Here is a 24,760-nt window from a genome sequence, read left to right on the forward strand (position 1 = left end):
ATCTAATTGAATTGAGCCAGGTACACAACATTGCATGGTTAGCATGGTACAGTGAGGTATATTAATTTTTTCTATGTAAAAAAAATGTACAGGTGTAGTTTTACTCCCATTCAAAGCAGGTTTTGAAAATCTGACCAATCTAAGTCAGTTCAATAAGTTGTATATCGAGAATCATCTAGATCACTCATTGATCTAATCTCAACTTTTTAACCGGTTTTTACTTTTATATGTATTATTTATCATCTATAGTTCAAATTGGGTTGTTGATTAGGCTTTGTCACGAGGTTAACCTTTTTTTTGCTCTATTTGTGGCAGTTTCTATCAACTAATGTCAAAGCTTATCCCTTCTTAAAATTCATTTAACAAACCTAATACTAGTATATAATCAATCATGCTCTTGAATTGAAGGACATGTGAACTAACAACTTTTTAGGTTTTTTGTCCGGTGGAAGTGGGAACTTGTTATATGTTTTAATGTGGACTGTGGACTCTTAACCATCATTATATTTATATTATGTGATGAAAATGTGTCATGGGACCATCTTGTGATGTCTAATTTGCACGCTGCCATAAGACAAAATGAAGTGAAACTTTCACCATATTTGTGGTGTTTGTTTATACGTTGAAAAGATGGTTCGTTAATTCCAATGTTTGGTTTTGCTAATTCTAAATTAAAATTATATTTTTTAAGCCCCGTAGGTTTATTATACACTCACTATAAATTTTGTTGAAAAAAAGACATAGAAAAAAATAAAAAAACACAATTATAACACAAAAATATAACATGAAAACTCCAAAATCTGAGAAAAAATCACAACCGTTGTCAAAACCGACAATCATATAATAAACACTATATGAAAATTGTTACAATACATGTACCTCACTCTCAACCACCCAATAACCCCGTACACTAACACTCTCAAAAGTAAATATTTGAATTACATCTCACAATACTTTAAAAAGAGAGCATAAGAGAAAGAAAAAAAAACACAAATATAAAGCATTGAGCTCACTCACCCTTCATTTCTCTAAGCAATGTGAGACTTCTCCAATATAATTTCCTTGACTTTTTTTCTTCATTAGCAATGTAGGACTTATATTGCAATCAACCCCAACAAATTTATCTTCTTATTTTTCAATTTTTTTAAACTTTAACTTTTTTATTTTCACACACTTTCTTATTCTGTCTTAATTTATTTGAGCATCAACCATATTTTCTCCCAACATCTTTTGAGATTTTTGTCAATATAATTGTGTGTTTTGTAAAAGTTAGTAATTTTTTCCTTTAGTCAGAATATATACACTATTTTATAGACTCCACAAAAAAAAAATTATGGATTTGCCACCGATTCTTAATGTTGAGCTCTATAACAATAAATGTTTTATTGCTTTCGATTGAAGATATTTTTTTTACTAATCTTCTGGTTCATATATGGAAATAAGACCATGATGATCTAAAATTCGCCAACGAGAGAAGTAAAGTCCGACTAAGAATTATTTTTATCGGAACTGAATTCGAGTTCTTTCAAATATTTTATCTTAAGGAGGACTCATTAACCATTTGAGTTCAATATCTTAATTTGCTTTTTATTGAAGAAAGTTAGGGGGTTTCATTAACCACTTGTGCTCTTTAAAATGATAATATATAGAAAGAAATCTAACAATTATTAAATCATAACGCTTTTTCTTTATGAAGTTTTGTATTAAAGATTGTCTCTGTGAGCTTAGTTCAATTGGTTGAGACATTAAATTTTATATGTAGCAAATGTGGTTTGAACCGGGACACTCCACTTTAAGGGTGACATTTAGCCACTAAACTTAATTAACAAAGAAAAAAAGAAAAGGAAAGAATGACTAAATCATGATGTGTCACACTAATCATTATAATAAAAATATAAATTATTGTTTATAATCAATACATTAATTTTAGCCAACAAATTATTTTCAGGTTGTTCTTAATTCCGATTGTAATATCTGTAGATTGTTATAGTTTTTTTTTGACACATCTTATGCTGAGACGACTAATTGGTTGATTAATATATCACATTTTTTGTTTGTTAGCAAAAATAAATAAAAAGAGGCATATAAATAAGAAAAAATAAATAGATTAAGCTGGTATTTTATTTTTTGTAAAAAAAATGAAAAATGAAGCGGGTATTTTTCAAAAAATCATTTCCATTTTTTTTTTGACAATTTTGTTACCAACACAATAAACAACGTAAAAGCAAACCGCAACGTAAACACCAGTGGTATAAAGCGTAAATTTGAAGTGCAAGTATGGTTAATTTTTCAACAACCACAAACCATCACACTCTTCATTCATTCATTTTTCTTTTCAATTTTCATTCCTTCATCATCTTCTTTTCTTTCCCGTTATCTCTCTCTCTCTCTCTCTCTCTCTCTCTTGAATACAATTTGACGGCTCCGCTAAATTAAGCGGTAAATAATCACTTTCACTATATATTTTCCCGTTTTTCTCAAACGCGCTTCTAAATTAAGTTCCTCTCTTCAACCGCAACCGTAACAACTAGATCTGAAGCAGATCCAAATGGAGGAAGCGTTGGAACTTGCACGCGCTAAAGATACAAAGGAAAGGATGGCTGGTGTAGAACGTCTCTACCAAATTCTAGAAGCTTCTAGAAAGAGTCTTACATCTTCTGAAGTTACTTCGCTCGTTGATTCTTGCATCGATCTCTTGAAGGATAATAATTTCCGTGTTTCTCAGGGCGCACTTCAATCTCTTGCTTCCGCCGCTGTTCTCTCCGGCGAACACTTTAAGCTTCATTATAACGCTCTTCTTCCTGCCGTTGTTGACCGTCTCGGTGACGGTAAACAGCCTGTTCGTGACGCCGCACGACGGCTCCTTCTCACACTCATGGAGGTTTCATTTTCACTTTATAACTCACTTGATTTTAATTTTAATTGAATTTGAAGTTTAATCGAATTTTAAGTTTAATTGATTTTCAATTTTAATTGAATTTTAAATTTGAGTGGTAATTAATTGTGGATAACTTTGAGTATATTGAAAGATTCTACTGCATTAAAATTCGCTAGATACTTTGCATGAAGGTTTTATGTTTAGATTTATTGGTTATTATTAGTTTTGCTTTGTTTAATTAGCGTATATTAATGTCCTTAATTGTAGTTGAGGATTTCTCTAGGATCAGTTTGAGGTTTGTTTTGCATGAATAAAAGGTTCTATTGGAATGCCACAATATATCATAGCTTCATCATCATCATCAAGGATGTTATATTGTTATCTTAGTAGGTTTAATGAATTAATCATTTTTCTCTAATTAGGTTTTATAATTTTTATCATGTGTTATGTTTTAAATTGTTGTATGTATTTCTAACTCTAATAAAATAATTAATCTTGAACTGTTGAAGTTTTTTAGGATAAAATATTATTATTTATTAGTATTATTTTTTTGGTCAAGATTTATTAGTATTATTATGGTTTACTCCAGATGACCATCAAGAAAAACACAACTAAAAAAGTACATGCGGGATTTCATTTTCTGATAGTCTTAATTTTGTAACTATAGTGTATGTCTTATACCTATTTGCTAATGAAACCTATAGCTATGCACTCTTATTAACAAAAAAATTGTAGTTACAGAGTGACTTTTCTGAGCAAATCATCGTTTCTGAAATAGCCTATGCTTAACAAGTTACGCTGGAAGGCAGAATTGCTATGTCTTATAGATTCACTTGGTTTATATTGCATATTGTAGATTTTTAAAAGTCAGTGTGTTTTTACTATTCCTTGGCTTTACGTCATCCTAGGCTATTTGTTAGTATTCCTAGTCATTACTACTTCCTAGACATTTAATGTAATTATTGCAGCTTCATTCTAAATAAAGTTGTGTGATCTTCTTTTAGACACACAGAGTTTTACATATTTTACATAGATAATGTCATAAGCTTGTAATTTATCACCAAATGAACGGAGTTTCACATGGCTAATCTGTCAAAGTTAGATTTATCTATTTGTATGACCTTATTGTAGACTGTAGGTTGAGTGTTTCTTTTATGCTGCCATTCTGCATCTATTACCAACAAAAAAATGCATAATGTTTCATGTGTATTCTCGTGTTTACGTTCTGTTCTGCTTGCATTTTGAAATTGATTTTTTTGTACCTTTGTTTTGTCATTCATTTTGAATTATTATTATTATTTGCAGGTTTCTTCTCCTACAATAATTGTTGAAAGAGCAGGATCCTCAGCTTGGGCACACAAAAGCTGGAGAGTCAGAGAGGAGTTTACGCGAACTGTAACATCTGCAATTAATCTATTTTCAGCTACCGAACTTCCACTTCAACGGGCTATCCTTCCTCCTGTATTGACTTTTACATAACAGCACTTTTCTTCGTACAGTTAAATTGTTTTAGGATCTGATACTAACTCCTTCCAATACATGATCAATTGTCAGGTTTTGCAGTTGCTGAATGACCCAAATCTTGCTGTTAGGGAAGCGGCTATTTTGTGCGTTGAGGTAAGTATGGATTATTTTGTAGGTACATTTTATCTAAATGATTTGTTTAAAATGACATCGAGTTTATGCTAGTTACTAAAAAAGAGTTATGCCATATCAAATCTATAGTTAGTTTTAATTTAAGAAATACTAGTCTTAGCTAAAAATAAAAAAAGAATTGTAAAGGGTTAATATGTTTTTAGTCCATATAAATACGCGACCTTCAAGTTTAGTCCCTACATAATATAAATAGTAATTGAAGTCCCTACAATAACGGCTGTATGTATAATTGGTCCCTGCTGTCAAATGGATGCTTAGTAGGCTAACAGAATCATGACTGAGCATGCCACAGCAATTAAAATATCCACATGGCATTGTTGACTTATGTTTTGTTTATTTGATTTACAAAATAATAATTATTTTTAAAAAAACATTTATACAATATTAAAAGCAGTAAATACACAAAATCAACACATTAGATCCCTAATTCCCAACTTCAACTTCATTCAAACTCAGATTTGTTTAATCTGCAAACGCCGTTGTAAGATTTAACCACCAACACATTCAATTTAGTAGCTCAAATTCGTTCTTCACCTGCAAACGCAATCGCAAACCTATATTTGCTTCATCCCATCCATTTTCATGATGCGCAGTGATGGAGGAGAAAAATGAGAGAGCCACTGGAAGCTACGGTTTTCAGTATATTTGCCAACGAATGAGTAAGCTCAATGCAAGAGATGGAGGAAGGTGGTGTGTGGCAGATGAAAAACGTTGAGGAAGTTGTACGGCCCCCATAAAGTTAGAAAGGAAAGTAGTAGAAACAGTGATCCTCAAGTACGCTTTGTTTGATGCGCACAGCATTCTTGATGAAATCGAATGTAAATCTTTAAGAAATCAAGTTGTCAAAACACAGAACCTTCACCACAAAAGTAAACATTTTCTCTCATCTTACCCTTTTGTATTTTCTTTTAAGATGGCGCATAAGATCAAACACATATATACAGGATAGATGAAATTGCTTCTCTTAGGTTGAAATTGGGTCTATCAGTATCAGAGAATCATGTAAATGGAAATGGAAATACTAGTACTACTGGGTTTGTAGATGGTGACGGCTAAAACACGTGAGAAGAAGGCAATGAGGCTGCTGGAAATTTAATTGATTAGGGTATTTTTTTTTTTTTCTTAAGAAAAATAATCAAGTTTTTAATTTGGAAATTATTAGTTTTAAATTGAAACAAATAAATTATATTTAATTAGTTTTCTTTAACCAAAAATAAATTATATTTAATTTTTTATTAATATTATTATAAAATTATGACTCACTTGACATGTGGACGCCCAGTCAATTTAAATAGCCATGTGGCATGTCCAGTCATGATTGTGATTGTCCAGTCAGCCATCTTTTTACGTCAGGGACCAAAGTTGGTAACCACCATTTTTGTAGAGACTAAAATTACTATTATTATTATTATTATGTAGGGACTAAACTTGAAAAACCGCATATTTATAGGAAATAAAAACATATTTCACCCAAAAATAAACCAATGCCATATATATTGAAGAATAAAAGATTGAAATTTGAAAGTGGGTATAATGGGGGACTTGGTTGGATCTTAGAACTATGCTAACTTGTGATATTTGGTTATACTATAATCTCAAAGCTGATTTATATAAAATTTATATATTTCACTAGCGGGCCAGGCAAGCGCGTTCCGCGCCTGCCTGTGTCTAACTTATGTCCAAAAAAAAAGTTATGTCTTATGTTATGGTGAGTTTGTTAATAAAAGATTTTTGCTGCTAAAAAAAAGATGTGTCTTATGGAGTTTGTTAATAAAAGGTTTTTGTTGCTACTAAAAAAATCAAGGGTATTGTTGGTATTATGAAAAGTCCACACCAAAACTCATGTATCTGATTAGTATAGATATAGATATAGATATAAAATCTATGCTAACTTGTGATTTTATATAAAATTGAAGTCCTGTTGCCCTTGAAGCTTTAATTTTGATATTGATCTGGTGCTGATTTATTTTTTGATAGTTTGAACTTATCCATTAAATGGAACGTCTCTACTTGTGCATATTATAAAAAAAATAAAAAAATAACTGTGGATTACGTTTATCTTATTTTATTTAACACTTTGGTAATTGATATCATGATGCAATACAAAGGTTGCTTTATTGATATGTTCATACTCATACACCTGAGGCTAGCAATTGTGGATATTTTCACCACAGTGAATGTTGTTGTTAATGCATTTCTTTGACGTTCTCTTTTACAGGAAATGTATACACAAGCTGGACCTCAATTTCGTGATGAACTTCACCGCTACAATCTTCCTTCATCTTTGGTATATGTCAAACAAGAATTGATTTCCTGATTGTTTTGTTATAATTATCTACCTACATAAACACATTTTAACTAATGGATTCAGATCTTTGAAGGCCGTTTTACATTCTAATGTCAGCTAATGTGTGAGTTTATTAACTATTTTTCATTGTATCATGATGGTTTCAGGTGAAAGATATTAATGCCAGGTTAGAGAGTATTCAACCAAAAGTTCGCTCAGATGGTATTCAACCAGGTTATATGACTGGGGAAATTAACCCTAAACCCAAGAGAAATAGTCCAAAGGCCAAAAGTTCTTCAAGGGAGGCCTCTCTTTTTGGAGGTTAGAATATTTGCAATTCTTGGATAACAGACATTTATATATTAATTTAGCATCGATGCAATTTTATACATGCATCATGGATTTATCTTATCTTACCCATAGTTTCCCTCTTCTACAGGTTCTTTAATTGTATATTTTCCTTTAATGAAAAATTGTTCATTTGAGATAGTTGCATGATAGTGAGATTACTGGGGCATACTTTCAAATTTTTATAACTCGGTGAATGTGGAGAGTTGGCATGTTTGTTTTAGGATCCCATATTTGGGTTTGTATGTAGTAGTTATTCTCCTTTTATCTTACCATTGAAGCTTTCATATCTTAATGTTAGAGCTTTTACTTTTTGATGATAAGGGATGCTATTTCAATTGGCAATAGCTGTGTTGATTTTATTTTTATTTTTTTGTTGCGTCAATCTGTCACGCCTACATGATAATTGGGATTATACCTTAAGCTTTAATTACTTTTTTCCTTGGGATCTGCCTACATTTAGTTGTCTATTGGTGAATATTTTTTTTCTGCATTTCAATGAAAAGATTTACATGAGATGTAAGTGCAGAATGTGTAAAAACTGAGATTATTTTAGTGGTGGAACTTGGAAAGAAATGATTGATGGGGAATGATATGATTCAAACTTCGAAAGAGATAAGTAACATTCCTAGTTGTAAATTTCAAACAAAATATTTCTATATTGCATGTTAAATTCTTTGCACAGTCAGAAAGTATATGATTTTGACACTTATTCTCCCCTTAGGTAGAATGTTGACACTTTACTTAATGAACTGCTAGTATTTAAATGTTCATTTTGCTTATTATATTATGAGCAGCAGAAGGGGATGTCACGGAGAAACCCATAGACCCTGTCAAGGTGTACTCAGATAAGGAGTTAATCAGGGAAATTGAGAAGATTGCATCTATCCTTGTGCCTGAAAAAGACTGGTCTGTTCGTATTGCTGCTATGCAGAGAATTGAGGGTCTTGTTCTAGGAGGTTGGTGTTTCAAAATTCCTTTTCAGGATTGTCTGATCTTCATATGCTTATAATACAATATTAAGAACTTGTACCCGTTTTGAAGGATGTTTATGGTGATCTTTTATGAATTTGGTTTTGGGTTTTTATGGTGATGTTGATTCAACACGCGTTCATAAATGGCACTATGTCATAAATAGTTATGGCAAAATATATGTGTTCAACAAATAAATGATAGAAAGGAAAATTAAATGCAACTACCAGCATAAACACTTATTAGACTGTTTTAGAGAGCTTATGGAAACAACTTATGATATGTCCATAATATGTTTTCATCTTATTTCCACAAGCTCTCCAAGATAGCTTATGAAAACAACTTGTAGCTTTTATGGAAATAATTTGACTATTTTTTTTTATCTTTTGTTATAAAAATAACTTATACATCAACACTTATATGATAAGTGCTTATGCTAGAAGGGCTTAATTAAGTTGTTTATCCAAAAAGGGTCTAGGACCAAAACTATAGCTGTTGAGGGATTAGAGTCAATTTTTTTTTTCCATTTACAGAGGAGGGTATTAGGATCCTAATTCTACAAAACAGGGGGATCGGTGCTTGTTTGGTGCCGTAAACTTTAGTTGAACGTTTTAAAATAAATTGATTAGAGTTCAGAGCCGACAAATCAACGAGGCTATTATGTATTTTGAATTATCTTCTTTGTTTATATCTTTTCTTTTTATCAAATTTTTCTCTATTTTAAGGAAAAGTAGCTCTACATTTATTGTAATATTAACTGAAGTCTATTTTTGTGGAATACAATTATCTTCTTTTGTGTGTCTAATGATGACCGTTGAATCTTCTTAATACTCTCCTTGTCAGGCGCTGCTGATTATCCATGTTTTCGAGGACTCCTTAAGCAACTTGGTGGACCTTTAAGTACACAATTGTCAGACAGAAGATCTAGCATTGTAAAACAGGTGCATGAACATTTTTTATTGTCATTATTTAATGCAAGTTTTGTTTGTTGATAAAAATAATTGTACCATGTCAAGGTGAAAGTTTGATTTTGTTCATCCTTCTTTATTTCAAAACTGAGGTTTGCGAATATTCTCTGTTGAAGGCTTGATTGCTTGAAGTAATCCTGCTTTGTATATCTCAAAGTGAAAAATTCATTTATTGATTGACCTTAGTACTAATACCAAACTAATTTTGGTTTATTGTTTGCTTTATTATAGGCTTGCCATTTATTGTGCTTTTTGTCAAAGGAACTCTTGGGTGATTTTGAAGCATATGCCGAAATGTTTATACCCGTAAGTTCAACCAGTTATCTTTGGTTGTCATAACTGTGATACTTTCAATATTATTAATTCTTGATCTGATAATCAGGTCCTTTTCAAGCTGGTTGTGATTACTGTGCTTGTAATTGCAGAGTCTGCAGATAACTGCATAAAAACGGTAATGTAGTCTACTGATGTAATTGTCTGCATTTTTTTATGCCTTTTACGTGTTCCATATTCACCTTTGTCATTTACCTTTTCAGATGCTGCGCAACTGCAAAGTTGCCCGTGTGCTTCCCCGAATAGCTGACTGTGCTAAAAATGATCGCAATGCAGTACTTCGTGCAAGGTATGGATTGTCAACTATTGAAAAGAGACATGCGAATTTTTTGGTTTTTATAATTCCATTTGTATTGTAGGTGCTGTGAATATGCTCTTTTGGTCATAGAACATTGGCCGGATGCACCAGAAATACATCGTTCAGCAGAGTTATATGAGGATATGATTAAGTGTTGCGTTTCAGATGCAATGAGTGAGGTAGAGTTATAGTTTCCGGTTATTTGACATTTAGTAATATAATTTGACTTAGCTTTTTCTTTGGGTTGCTCTTCTCTATGAGCTTTGAAATAATTTACATAACTTTGGTTGGTGTGTTGCATTTGCAGTTGTGGGAAGTGACATTGTTTCTCTTGTTTCCTCTTTACTTTAGCAACATAGCTATTCCCATTAAATGTACAATAATAATAATAATAATAATAATAATAATAATAATAATAATATTGTAAATGTAAATTCCAGTAGTGATACTGAAATTGTAAAAATTCACATGCTGTTGTATTCATTGGTTGGCTTGTCTCGATATGTGTCTGTGTGTGGTAAAGAATTATTAAAAATTTTACATCAATAAAATTCATGCAAAAGTGACATGTCTATTATGTTTAACCGAAGAAAAGTGGTCTGTTATTGCTTTGTGTTTGTGCATACACATGCACTTGCAGAAATGCAATGACTAAAGATCAGTTTTACTTTTCCAACATGAACATAAGAAAGAAAATAAGCATCGAAAAGGAAGTTCTGTTGTGAGAAACTCACTACTCTCCTGCCATCATGTCCCATAAGGAATCAGGGTTGGAGACATGAAACCATATTTTTTGCATAAATCTACTGTTTTTATCTTTTGGAACACATTTGTTTGATATTGTTTCTCTCTTCTAAGTAAAAGGGTGTTCAAATGATGTGATTATTTTTTATTCTGTTTCATTGTATAATGATGTTTGGTAAGATGTTTTTAGATATTTTCATGCAGGTTGCAGATCAGTTACTCTATAAACTATGATAATTTAATTTATTACTTTATTCTTTAGCAAGCCTTTTTATCTATCAAATTTCATTTATAAATAGACACTTTTTATGACATCACATTGTTTATAGCAACCACATTATTGTTGTCAAAATATATTCGCATGAAAATGATTACTGTGTAAAAATTTATAGGTACGATCTACTGCAAGAATGTGCTACAGAATGTTTGCAAAAACTTGGCCAGAGCGTTCACGTCGCTTATTTTCATCCTTTGACCCTGTTATTCAACGGGTATACACTTATGATCTTGAGGGTGTTTTTCTTCCTTTATTTTTCTGTTGTAGTCATCTTTTAAAATGAATGTTAATTGCAGTTAATAAATGAAGAGGATGGAGGAATACACAGGCGACATGCTTCACCTTCCATTCGTGATAGAGGTGCACTGATGTCACTACCCAGTCAAGCCTCTGCTTTGTCTAATCCACCTGGTTATGGAACATCTGCAATTGTTGCAATGGATAGAAGTTCAAGTTTATCATCAGGGACATCTATCTCCTCTGGTGTACTTCTTTCACAGACGAAGCCACTTGGTAAGGGTACAGAACGTAGTTTGGAAAGTGTGTTGCATGCAAGCAAACAGAAGGTCTCTGCTATTGAAAGCATGCTTAGGGGCTTGAATATGTCTGATAAGCACAATTCATCTACTCTCCGGTCATCAAGTTTGGATCTAGGTACCAAATAAGTTTGGCAGTTGTATTTTTGTTTTATCCTCAATTTTCAGGATTTTAAACTATTTGATGGTTGGTGATAGCGGTGTGTTTCTTATGTAAATTCTTCATGAGCGGCTAAATTTTTCTCTTATTGCCCCTAGTGCAGAAGTTGACCCTCCATCGTCTCGTGATCCGCCTTTCCCAGCTGCTGTCTCTGCAACCAATCATTTGACAAGCTCTTCAACAGCAGAACCTACTGCTTATGGTGTCTATAAAGGTAGCAACCGAAATGGTAGTCTGGGTTTGTCCGACATAATCACTCAAATTCAAGCTTCCAAAGATTCTGCAAAGTCATCATATCATAGTAATGTTGATATTGAGCCTTTACCATCATCTTCCTCATATTCAACTAGAAGGCCTTCTGAAAGATTACAAGAAAGACGTCCTGTTGATGACAATAGTGACATTAGGGAGGCTAGGCGATTTATGAACCACACCACTGATAAGCAGTATTTGGATGCCCCATATAGAGATGGAAACTTTAGGGAATCACATAATAGCCATGTGCCTAATTTTCAGAGACCGCTAGTGAGAAAGAATGCAGCTGGACGTCTGTCTGCTGGCAGGAGGAAGAGTTTTGATGATAACCAGCTATCTCCTGGAGAGATGTCAAGTTATGCAGATGGACCAGCATCTCTTCATGAAGCTTTGAGTGAAGGACTTAGGTCAGGTTCTGACTGGTCTTCTAGGGTTGCTGCATTTAATTATCTTCACTCGTTGTTGCAGCAAGGTCCAAAGGGAACTCTAGAAGTTGTTCAGAATTTTGAGAAGGTAATGAAGTTGTTTTTCCAGCACTTGGATGATCCTCACCATAAAGTTGCACAAGCTGCTCTTTCAACACTAGCAGATATTGTTCCAGCATGTCGAAAGCCTTTTGAGGGTTACATGGAAAGAATATTACCACATGTCTTTTCTCGGTTAATTGATCCTAAAGAGGTTGTTAGGCAGCCATGTTCAACAACATTGGACGTTGTTACCAGAACTTACAGTATTGATTCTCTCTTACCTGCACTGTTACGTTCTCTAGACGAACAAAGGTCTCCAAAGGCTAAATTGGCCGTGATTGAATTCGCAATCAATTCCTTTAACAAACATTCAATGAATGCAGAAGGTGCTGCTAATATTGGCATACTAAAATTGTGGCTCGCTAAGTTAACCCCTTTGGTTCATGATAAAAATACAAAGCTTAAAGAAGCAGCTATTACTTGCATTATATCAGTGTATACTCACTTTGATTCAACTGCAGTTCTTAATTTCATTCTGAGTTTGTCGGTGGAAGATCAAAATTCTTTGAGACGAGCCCTTAAACAGTACACCCCTCGCATCGAAGTAGACCTAATAAACTATCTGCAGAACAAGAAAGAGCGACAACGTTCCAAGTCTTCCTATGATCCATCTGATGTTGTAGGAACATCATCTGAAGACGGGATTGTTGGTTTCTCTAGGAAAGCTCATTACCTTGGAAGATATTCGGTTGGTTCCCTAGAAAGTGATGGTGGCAGAAAGTGGAGCTCCCAGGATTCAACTATTTTGAAATCCAGTCTTGGTCCCGTAACTTCTGTTGAAAGTGAGGACAATAATCATAACCATAATCTTGAGACTGATTCTAATTGTGATAATCTTCATTCAAAATCCAAAGATCATGCATATTCAGTCAATCCAATGGGTCAAGATTTCAGCTCTCAATCTAATCAACTTGGACATGTGGACAGTAGCATGGATTTTGAGGGCCTTTCAACTCCTCGTCTAGATGTTAATTGTCTGGTGTCATTAGAGCGTTTAAATGTTGGTGAAGGCTATGCACATGACAAAGAACTTCCTTCTGTATTGGAGCTTAATCAACACACAAATGAAGCTGTAAAGATTAACTCCATGACAGACACTGGGCCCAGTATTCCTCAAATTCTTCATATGGTGAGTTATGCTACTTGTGGAGGACAAGTTGGTTTTTTAATTGTTATTCATCAAAACAAAAGATTCTGTAAGATAGATAAAGAGTGAGTTAAAGGAATAGGAAGGAAATAAGCATTCTTCATGAACAGCATAGTGTAGCAAAAAAAACTAAGAAGAAAAAGAATCATCGGCTCAAGAAAAAGGAAAAAATTGATTAAAACAATCAAAGGAACTAAGCATTTTATTGAATATTGATAATAGGAGAATGATTTATCCTCAATTCCTCATGGCTCTTTTTACTCGATGCAAAAAATTATAAATGGTACCAGTACCTTAACTAACCCCTCTAACTAGCCAACAACCAACTGTTATAATGATCGCCGATTGAGTTTTTCTTTTAATCTGTCCTAAATAAAAACAGAAACCCCCTAAAAGTCATTGGGTAAAACACCACAAGGAGGCCAAGAACACAAATCAAGGAGAAATAGTGGCTGCCACCATTTTTAAATCTCTAGCATTGTGCTGCAGCTAGTAAGAATGAACACAAGAAAAAGAATTAAACCTTTCCCTGTATCTTTTGTATCCTCACCCTTCCCAAAACCTTGATAATAAGCTGTAGGAAAATTGTCTGCGGTAGCAGGGCAAACCTAAATCTCTAAAATCAGCCTAGAGATCGTTTAAAAGCAGCCTAGTCACATTACAATGTAAAACCAAGTGTCTGCTAGTGGAGACATTTTTATCTAGCTGATCATGTTTTAGGTTTATTTTAATAGTTGTATCTTAGACTTTTTCACATCACAACTGAAAAGATATAGTTGCTTTGTGTAGATATGCAATGCCGATGATGGAAGCCCTGTTTCTAGTAAACAGGCTGCACTTCAACAGTTATTTGACGCTTCTATTACAAATGATCAGGCTGTATGGACTAAGGTATGCTTGATTTCATATTGAGTGTCTCTCTTCTTGTACCCATGTTGTTTGGTCGTTATTGGCTTATTGCTACTTACCTTATATACACTTTTTTGGAAATTTGTGACTACATCCTCTTGTTGCATTAGTACTAGTATTCTTAATCTGGACTTGGGGTTAACTCAACCCACAAATCAGGTTCGTAAAGTGAGGGTTATAAGCACCAAGTATCTATAGGCAATATGGGATTAAGCACACACCCTCACATCTAGCAGAAGTATCAATGTTTTGGAGTTTTTACTAATTGTTTTTGTGTAATCAATCAATTATGTATAAATAGATAAGTTCCGTTTGTATGAGAAGAGTAATGTTTCTGATTTAGTTAACAACAATGCACAATATATTTGGATTTTTTGTCACCATGTGATGGTCATTCTATGGTGTACTTTCAGTACTTCAATCAAATTTTGACCGCTGTGCTTGAGGTGCTGGATGATTTGGATTCCTCAGTCAGAGAGCTTGCTCTTTCATTGATAGTTGAAATGCTCAAAAACCAGGTCCGTACTCCGTTTTAAGCAATTTTTTAGACTGCTCATATCAGTCTATTTTTAAATAATATAAAAAAAATGATTGCTTCTAGTTATGAAGATCATTTTTTTTTCTTTTTACTTTTATTCTTAACAGAAAGATGCTCTGGAGAATTCAGTTGAGATTGTAATTGAGAAGCTGCTTCATGTTACAAAAGATGTCGTTCCTAAGGTAGTCAAAGTTGTCGTATTATAGTTTGTCTTTTCTATTTCCTTTCTTTCATAGTCTCAGTTTCTTTCATCTCTTATTCAGGTTTCAAATGAAGCAGAGCATTGCCTGACCATTGTTTTATCTCTTTATGATCCATTCAGATGTTTAAGTGTATGTACTTGCTTGGTTTTTGTACTCTGTAGCCACCTTATTTCCTGTAAAATGTTTGAGAAAAGAAAGTAGGATTTCTCTTTGTTAACTTAATGCTAATGTAATGTATAAACTGTTTCAGGTTATTGTCCCTCTACTGGTTACCGAGGATGAGAAAACTCTTGTCACTTGCATTAATTGCTTAACAAAGGTAATTGTCTCTTGGACAACCTTCTTTTTATATGTGAAATAAGTGTCCAATGAACCAGTGATATATTTCAAAATGAGCGGGGGTATTACTTTGTGCCAATATGCTATACCACATGCTGGTGATACTTGTAAAACATATCCCGGAAGTGTCCTGCTTTTATCTTATTTATGTTATATTGTATGTTAATTGGCTACTACATTATATGAATACAACTGTTTAAATTTTTTGTACTAAACAATAACATAAACTAGTGAATGTTCCTTAAACTGGACTTAAGCTTCAATCTAACCAGTGAACTGTTCTATCCTGCTTCGATTAAGTTTCCTCTCTCTCTCTCTCTCTCTCTCTCTCTCTCTCTCCCCATCTGAACAATTGTTCTATTTTGCTCTCTGGTCCTTCCTCCTTCATGAGCTGTGTTTTTCCTGAAGAGAGAGACATATAGTTTTCCAAAGTCTTTTTCTAGCTAAAACTCTGTTTTCTTGTTTCATGAATGTTTTCATGTATTCTAGGCAAGCTGTATCATATCTGAGTTATGCTTTATAAATATTACTTGTGTAAACAATAACATCATATTATTCCTTTCTTCAGCTTGTGGGCAGGCTCTCTCAGGAGGAACTGATGGCTCGGTTACCCTCGTTTCTGCCTGCTCTTTTTGAAGCTTTTGGAAACCAGAGTGCAGATGTTCGCAAGGTATTTTGGGTCTTTTATCTGCAGTAATTTATGGTTCATCTCTTCTTACATTTTTTTAATTTGAGATGATAATTTATTGTCAGTCAAAGAACATAGTGATGTAGTGTATATGTAGTTATAAATAATTTATTGGCCAGCGAGATACCTGCTTAAACATATTTGGTACCTTAAAATAGTTATCCGTTCCAAACATTAATAAGAAATGCATTTTGGGTAAGAAGACAATGGTGTCACTAATTGAAACATCTTGGATTATTGAGCAGAACATGCTTTGATGATGTGAGCTAGTCTAGCTTTTTTTTTTTATGACTTCAACACTCATGATCCAAAAATGTTTTATGATATTAAATGCTGGATCATAGATATTCAATAAGTAGAAGTGTAAAACTCAATGTTGGGAATATGAGAATGGTTAGTTAAGTTGTCATACTCACACAAAACAAAATATGATTAGAAATGAAAGCATAAGGGATAAAGTTGGGGTTGGTAGCACCTATTGTCGCAAAAATGGTACAGTCTAGCTTTAGTGTGTATGGGTACATGTGAGCAAGACTCGTAGAAGTACTAGTGGTGAGGTATATTAAATGTAGAATAGTTCTTAAATGAGGCACCAGCGATGCAATTTCATCGAGGAATTTTTTAAAAATAATCTGACTGCTCCGCCCAGTTTAAATAAAGCCAATTTGTATACCTTCCCACCATCTCCATCTGCCACAACTGTCTCTGAAAAGTCACTGCTGGCCCAATTACCCCATCGGAAATGCATCATTGTGAGAAAGAATATATACTTTTAAAAATATTTACGTACAAGAATGATATTGTGATAACATTATAATGGGTTGATTTAGGGGGGACAAGTAGGGATCTTGATCCCACATCTTTGCAACGTTTTGTTGGTTATATGTAATATCATATTATCATTTAATGTTAAAAATAAGTTTTTGGCTCATGAGTGACCTGTGATCAAAACAAATTTAAATGAGTGGTTAGGCCACCTCTGGGATGGGCTGCTCCAATAATGTTTTGCAAGTAGGGCCTATTTACTTTGTGAAAATATTTTCTATGTCCATTTCCTAAATTTTGTGTTAGTTTTACTTGTTAACAAGGAGAAAAATACTCTTGAAGCGAACCATTGTTTTGCATTTCCAGCAACAACGAAAATTTTAAAAGAGTAATTTTCATCATTTCTAGCTATTATTTTTTTCTTCTCTGTCACAATGACTCACATTAAAAGTCTATTTTCTCCTTGTTGACAAGTAAAACTAACACATATTTAAGGAAATGAAAATAGAAAATGTTTTCACAAAGTTAACTGACCCTAACCTTGTTACCTTAGCAAGTCATTGCTTCAATACCCAATTATTTGTTTACATCTTTTGATTCTCGACTTATGAATTTACTCCTCATTAATTAATTCCCAGATCTGTCCTTCCTCTAAGCATAAACAATTAACCTTGTTACCTTAGTTATTGCTTCAATACCCTATTACTTGTTTACATTGATTCTTATAAATTTACCTCTCATTAATTAATTCCTGGATATGTCCTTCCTATAAGCATAAACTCTGTTTGTACATTATTCCATCATAATTTGCCATACCAAATGCTTTAATAGAATGGGATTATCATTCCCTTCCATTCTTAATTTGAGGGATTATTCTATGCATTCCCTCATTTGCATAAAATCATTTTAGGGAACTACTAATGCTTTCCATGTGCCGAGCCCCTTGAATTTTAGTGACGGTGATTTGATCTAAGCACCTGAACTTGCATTGCACCCGCATCCTGATATTATTTCTTAATATTTGTTTACTCTGACAAAATGATGAAAATATAATTGAATATGATTCTTTTTCTTCGAATGAGGATTATTAGGGTGTATTTTTATCATTAATAATTGATGGTTTGTTTTTACGAAGTTCTTTGTTCCCTCTATATCTGATCTGTTTCGTTGCTCATTTTATGTAAATGGTTGATGGTTGCAGACTGTCGTTTTCTGTCTCGTGGATATTTATATAATGCTTGGGAAAGCATTCTTGCCATATTTGCAAGGCCTTAACAGCACACAGTTGAAGCTGGTCACTATTTATGCTAATCGAATCTCACAAGCCAGGACAGGCAAAGCAATTGATGCCGTTCATGATTAGCAGGTTCATGTGAACAAAGTTTGTGCTTTTTTGGCGTTATCTTCTTCATTGATGTGCATTTTGTATATTTGTGTGCAAGAGTTTTAGAAGTGGGGTTTCCTTTTGTTCTTTTATTTTTTGGTACAAGGTTTCCCTTTGGTTCTATATATAGTTTTTCTTTTCTTTTTTCCTGCCAATGTTTGTTGGTTTATTTTTGACAAAATGTTTGTTGGAATTTGGAGAGTGCTGGTGGTGGAATAGAGTGCGCAAATTGTAATCTACTTTGAGAAAACATAAACATTATTGATTTGATTGTATTAAATGGTTTTCAAGAAAGCCGCATTGGTTCAGTTACTTGAATATATTTTGGATCGTTTCGAAAACATGCGAGTGAACTAACAAGAAAAAGAAATTCGTCTCCTAATGCATTACTGTCCTATTAAGAGTTGTGATCGTAACAACATTACGATTTGTTATGATGTATCTATAATATTTAGTTTTAATTTATTAATTAATTGTTGATATTATTAATTTTACACTTTAAAGTGAAACATTCATTTTAGAGGAGTTGGATCCGTCCTATGAATCAACTTACTTTAGATCGGCTTGATTTTTGAAAATACTTTTAATTTTAGTGTAATTTTGTTTGGACTGTTTCTTGTATAAACAAATCTTAAAAAAACCAAGAAAATGAGTACATAAAATGGTTTTTTAATTAAGTAAAAAACTAATATGATTTTTTTCTAGGTTATTCTTTGATAGTTTGGAGTATTTATCCAATAATTAACTCTAATAAATCATATATGCATGTGAGGTAAAAGTTGGTTAAAAATTAGTTGTAGGTATCACATTTAAATTTAGTTATGTGACTTGTTCTTATTAGTTGTTGGGTAAATATTACTTCCTCCAACCTTAATTATAGGTAAAAAATTATTTTTTAGATTCTTTGAATAATGGATTTATCTAATTTATAATATAGTATGCGAGTTACATTAATTATTTAATAGATTTAAAAAACATACTTGTGCTTATAATAAAAGATTAAGAAGTACCAAATTATCATCGACTAGGGTAGGCTTCACCTAATGATACATACTAGTAAGCAATTTAAGAAATAAAATTTTCTAGCTTTTTGTGGAAATCTGAATACTACAAATCATGTTTCTTTGTGAGGTAGTATTAGTTAATTGATTTTTTTTTTGGGTGCAATAAAGGGGGCCCAAGTATTTAATGATTGTTTGGCTCTGTTTGAATTATGAAATATAATGAAATGGAGTGAAGCGAAATATAATGAAGTGAAATGAAATGGAGCGGAATGAAATAAATATTCCTTTCAATTGTTTGGAAATAAAAAGGAGAGGAACATAATTGAAGGTAAATGGTGATATTGGATGAAATCCATTTCATTCTATTATTATTTTACAAATCCAAACAATGAAATATTATTATACTCCATTTTGTTCCATTTCATTCCATAAATCCAAACATAGCCTTCAAGACAAGGTGAAATCTCATTAACATGCAAATGTGATTTAAAATCCTAAACTCTAACCCTAAACAAATTTAAAACTTTGCACAATTTTTCTTAAAGACTAAAAATTAAATAAGAGCTAAACTTTAAAAATCTCTATATTTTTTTTTGGTGATATAAAAATAAGTAACATATTTAACTCTCTCTTTAACTTTGGACCACCTACCTAGTTGCGTTCTATTCTATTGCTTAGAGCATCGTTAACCAAGATCTCACCCAATAAGAATTAATAGATACATTGGGGTTAAAAATTTGATTACTTATTAAAATGAGGTTTGCATCCAAGCATTTTTTTTTTCTCTAGCTTGAAATTCCATCTTGACAGTGATAAAATGAAGTGTCCGAAATTGAAACTCCGACTCTTACTTATATAATGCGATGTTGTTAATTATTAACTGAGTTAAACTTGTAGAAACTATTATTAATAAATTTATAAATGACTAATATGTGTATGTGAAATTATCCAAAAAAATGAATACATCCATTTGGATGCTCTTATGCTCCTCCAGCTGGTAAATACAGTTTTATACGTCGACATACCGCTGTTTATTCTCTCCATTGCATTTGCATTATAAGGTAAACACTCGATGGCTATAACGAAGATGATGAAATAAAGTCACACGTTTAATTTGGTTCACTCGTTTTTTTGTGCTAAAGAAAATGAAAGGCAAGTAGCAAAAGGAAAGGACCTCTAAAATATATACAAGAAAATATTACTGTCTACTTGTCTAGCAAAAAATAGAAACAATATGCCCTACAAATTTATTCAAGATAGGAATCACCCTCCATTTTTGGAAAAATATCACTCTCCCTTAGATTTTCAGATTTTCTTCAGAATCCAAAGTCACTTGCACAAATTTAAGTTGATGCTTACGTACATACATCCATACATCCAATTGGGATTTGGTGCGGTTAATGCGCGACGCAGTAATGCATCTAAACCGTCCGATTACGAACTGTGACGAATGAGATTTTTTTATGTTATTTTTTTATATTTAATTTGAGACGTCTGATCACAAATTGATGGTCGAAATTCGAAACTGCGTGGTTTCTCTACAACAGCCAATCCAAATTCCATCCAATTGGCCACTTCATTTTCTTTTAAATCATAATATTTCCGCCCACTTGCGAGAGTCCCATTTAAAATCAGGATTTTTTTTACTCTGTATGGCTAATCCACTGAAATTGACACAGAGAGAATCAAATTTAAGACATTGAGAGAACCACACTTAGTTGCCAACAACACTATCCATATATCAATATATATAGTCCATATTATTATAATTAATATACATAACATAACACATCATATCTAGCTATATATATTCATGTTCATTCTTCCATTCCTACTCATTAATGATCTCATCAGAATCTGAAAAAGAGTTTACTATCTATCCAGGTTAGTGCAACGATATCTTGAAATCTACAAACATTATTTAAATAATCATACATTATTATTTATGTAACAAAAAAAACCATATATTTTTGTTATCTTGAGACGAAAACAAACTAATTTTTTATATTTATTTTGTGCAACAAGTGTAAGGAGAAGTGAAAAAGTTGTGCAATATCTAAACACAAAAACCAAATATGGCATCACCTCAAAATTTTGCATCCAAGTTAACAGCACTTGTTGTAGATGACCATAAAATCTACCAAAAGGTTCATCAAAAGATGTTGAATAATTTTGGAGTGAAAAGTCATGTTGTGGAAAATGGAAAAGAAGCCGTGGACATTCATTGGCATGGCAAAAAATTTGACCTAATTCTCATGGACATGGATATGCCTATCATGAATGGCATTGAGGTATATATACTTAATTATATTACTCCCCAAGTTTACATTTATATTTATATAATTGTGCTTTATATTTCTTCAACAACCAAAAAAAAATTTAATGATGTTCTATATGTACACTTCTAGAAAAAATTAATTAATGAAAAAAATGAAATTTCTCTCTAATTTCTTCGTCATGATTTATAAAAAGATTTAAAAAAATTTCTCTCTAATTTTTATTCACTAATTTATATTAAAAACATTTTTTTTATGAAAAAAAAAACATTTTCTACATGTGGTCATTTATGTGTTTATTTATGTGGGTGGTATTAGGCAACAAAGGAACTTCGTGCAATGGGAGTTTGTAGCACTATAGTTGGTGTGACGTCACGCTCTACCGAAGAAGAAATATTAAAGTTTATGGAAGCTGGACTTGATGACTATCAAGAGAAACCCTTGACCATACCAAAGCTTACTTCCATTCTTCATAAGATCATCAACTCTAATCCAATTTAAACATGTGGTGGATGCAAGTAATTGAAAAATTTATGTTATATATGCAGCGCTAACGATTTAATAACTATCTTTGTAACTCTAGAATGTTTCAGTTTATGTTCCTATCTACTATCTGGATATACAAAAAAAGATGTACGGTCTAATTATGAAATATTTACTCATGGGAGTATTTATATTAATTTAAATAAAAATGCATGTAGTATTTATATTTAGTTTCCAAATTCCGTGTATTTTCTTTATTTTTCTTTTGGTACTTGACTAATTCTACCTTTACTATGGTAAAATCAAATTCTATAATTCTAGTATAGCTGATCTATATGAGATTTATATCGTCAAACTCTTAATTAAATAGATAAAAAAAATATTACTAGTAAAAATGAGAGTTATGTTAATATCCTCTTCTTAAAAAGAATAAAAGGTGGATTCTTATCATTTTTAATAAAAATGAATTTTTTTTTAACAAGCTAAATTGAGATATATTAATAAACAAGTCTCCTTAGCATAAGATGTGCCAAGATAGACTACCAGAGTTTACAAATAGTCACAGAAAGAAATAAACAATCATACAAGGCTCAAACATAATAAAGGACTAGACCACCAACTATGGTAGTTTGAGACTAAAGTAACACTCGTCGTCTTCAACCACCTATAGGAGAAAAGCTTGATCTTGTCTAACAATTGATAAATAGTACTGACTGAGCCTCTGAATAACCTGTGATTTCTTTCCGTCCACAAAATCCATATGCTAGCAAGCCAATTGAGTTGTAAAAAAGACCGGAGTGCTCTGGATCCACCAGTTGAGAGAGTAAACTGAACAAAATATTCCCGGATAGAAGTAGACACCACCGAAGAAATGTCAATCCAAGTCCGAACTAGATCCCAAAGAGAACCAAAAGTGCTGCAGGAGATGAATAAGTGATGAGCCGACTCTACCACCCCACAACCAGATACACACAAATGAGCTGCAGAAGATAATATGCCTCTAGTAACCAAGTTTGACTTAGTGGGCAACCTATCACGCAGTAAATGCCACACAAAAATGGAGACCTTCAAGGGAACCTGAGGGTGCCAAATAAGATGCTCTGCCTCATCCAAAGTAACCGAGTCAAGAGTAGTCAAGAGAATATGCTCCACGGACAATGAAGCCTGTATCGGGGTCTGGCTGCCACTGCCACCTATCTGAAGACTGTGCCTGTAAAGAAATGTTAGAAAGTAAAGACTGACACTCCCCTAACATCTCCTCCCACGCCCTCAACTGCCTACGCCACACCCAGGCCGCCCCATCCGTTCCCCACCCTCGATAGAACATCTCAGCCACCGTAAATGATTTGGTCTCAGCCAACTCAAACAAACGCCCAAACCGCTCACTCAAAGGGACCTCATCTAACCAGGGATCGGTCCAGAAAAAAGTATCGACACCGTCCCCCACCCTCCTAACAACATGATCCCCAAACCATCTACCCTCTGACACACCAACACCCTCCCTAATACTCGCTATCTCTCGCCACCACATAAACCCGTGCCTCCCTCCAGCTCTCAGTCGCCCTCGCTCCACCCCGTACCGAGCTGCCAACACTCTAAACCACATCCCCTCTCTATCCACTAACATCCTCCAACACCATTTACCTAAAAATTATAATAATAAAAAAGGTAAGATTCGCATTTAAAACCGGTCTATATTCCCCAAAATAATAATCGTCTCTTTTTTTTTTGACTAAATAAAATGTATTTATTCATTCAAATTGATAAGAGTACATCGATGCAATACAAATTCAAAATTGCTAAAAACAAAAAAGATGAATCTGCGAACAAACTCACAGCATCCGTGTTAATAACATAAAACGACATATTGCATAAGCCTACCTATTTGACTATATTGAAGTTTTCGGAATATTCATGCCTCGGGATCTGTAGCGTTGATGACACCAAAGTCATTGATTGGATCTGCACTGAATCAACCTTAATCCTTCAACCGCTTTAGGAATTTTAGTAGAAATATTTTATATTTAATAAAATTCAATATTAAGTTAGATATATTATTGAAATTAAAATTCAGGTTATCTTTAGTACTGTATATATTATATATTTATATTGAAATTGATTATCTTGAATCAGTGATCAAATTTTTTAAAATTGAAATAAATTATATTAATCAAATTTTAAATTTAATTTTTAAATATATATTATGTTGAACATAAGTTACTAATTAATTAATTAAAAGTGTATGTTAACAACTTACACATTTTCTGTATTCAGTTTGGTTTCACTGGCTCAATTGTTGTCTCGTTGTGAATTCTGACTTTATTGTGGATTTGTGGTATATATCATTCTTTTGTGGTTGTTTGTCTTATTACTACTGCTTGTATTATTTTTTAGAGCTTTTGGTCTGTTGGCCTTGTTTGGAATACTTTTGTATTATGGTGTATTACGTACCTTTATATACAAACAAAAATAAAATATCACTAATTAAAATTTTAATTACTAAATTACTTGATAAAAAAAATAATACAATTGATGTATACTTTCTAATTTGATTGTATTTTAAAAATTTGTAGACCAATGTCGTAAAACAACATAAAAACATTTAATTCTTTTATAGGTTAAGTATATATAGTCTAATCATTTTTATAAATGTTTCAATAATATTCATAATAATTATCAACTAAGCTATATCTACGTGATAAAAATGCATTAGATTATAGGCCCAACTTAAGCTGAGCTCTGACCAAATTTTTTGGTATTTCTAAGGGTTAGTTTAGGATAAAAT

The 24,760-nt window shown here is 32.8% G+C and overlaps 2 protein-coding genes across 4 annotated transcripts; both read left to right on the top strand.

Annotated features, from left to right (window-relative positions):
- The first annotated feature begins 2,215 nt into the window (after window positions 1–2,215).
- On the top strand, window positions 2,216–18,520 carry LOC123889965 (CLIP-associated protein). Of its 3 annotated transcripts, none has more exons than XM_045939498.1 (21): window positions 2,216–2,881; window positions 4,184–4,339; window positions 4,433–4,495; window positions 6,753–6,821; window positions 6,989–7,142; window positions 7,967–8,128; window positions 8,985–9,082; window positions 9,341–9,415; window positions 9,492–9,560; window positions 9,646–9,731; window positions 9,802–9,919; window positions 10,877–10,975; window positions 11,058–11,415; window positions 11,561–13,368; window positions 14,176–14,277; window positions 14,709–14,813; window positions 14,941–15,015; window positions 15,097–15,165; window positions 15,287–15,355; window positions 15,944–16,045; window positions 18,030–18,520. In XM_045939498.1, the coding sequence occupies exons 1-21, from the start codon at window positions 2,549–2,551 to the stop codon at window positions 18,189–18,191; spliced, it is 4,332 nt and encodes a 1,443-aa protein (XP_045795454.1). In that variant the 5' UTR covers window positions 2,216–2,548; the 3' UTR covers window positions 18,192–18,520. The 3 variants fall into 3 exon arrangements, 2 of the variants coding, with proteins under 2 accessions (XP_045795454.1, XP_045795455.1); XM_045939499.1 differs by having other exon boundaries at window positions 2,248–2,881; window positions 7,970–8,128; XR_006802678.1 differs by lacking the exons at window positions 14,941–15,015; window positions 15,097–15,165; window positions 15,287–15,355; window positions 15,944–16,045; window positions 18,030–18,520 and having other exon boundaries at window positions 2,348–2,881; window positions 14,163–14,277.
- A 2,771-nt stretch (window positions 18,521–21,291) lies between these two features.
- LOC123893157 (two-component response regulator 24) lies at window positions 21,292–22,131 on the top strand. Its single transcript, XM_045943079.1, has 2 exons — window positions 21,292–21,507; window positions 21,811–22,131. Exons 1-2 carry the CDS (start codon window positions 21,292–21,294, stop codon window positions 21,991–21,993), a joined length of 399 nt encoding a protein of 132 aa, XP_045799035.1. The 3' UTR covers window positions 21,994–22,131.
- The last annotated feature ends 2,629 nt before the right edge of the window (window positions 22,132–24,760 follow it).

This window comes from Trifolium pratense, linkage group LG6 (genome assembly GCF_020283565.1).
Source record: "Trifolium pratense cultivar HEN17-A07 linkage group LG6, ARS_RC_1.1, whole genome shotgun sequence".
Lineage (NCBI taxonomy): Eukaryota > Viridiplantae > Streptophyta > Magnoliopsida > Fabales > Fabaceae > Trifolium > Trifolium pratense.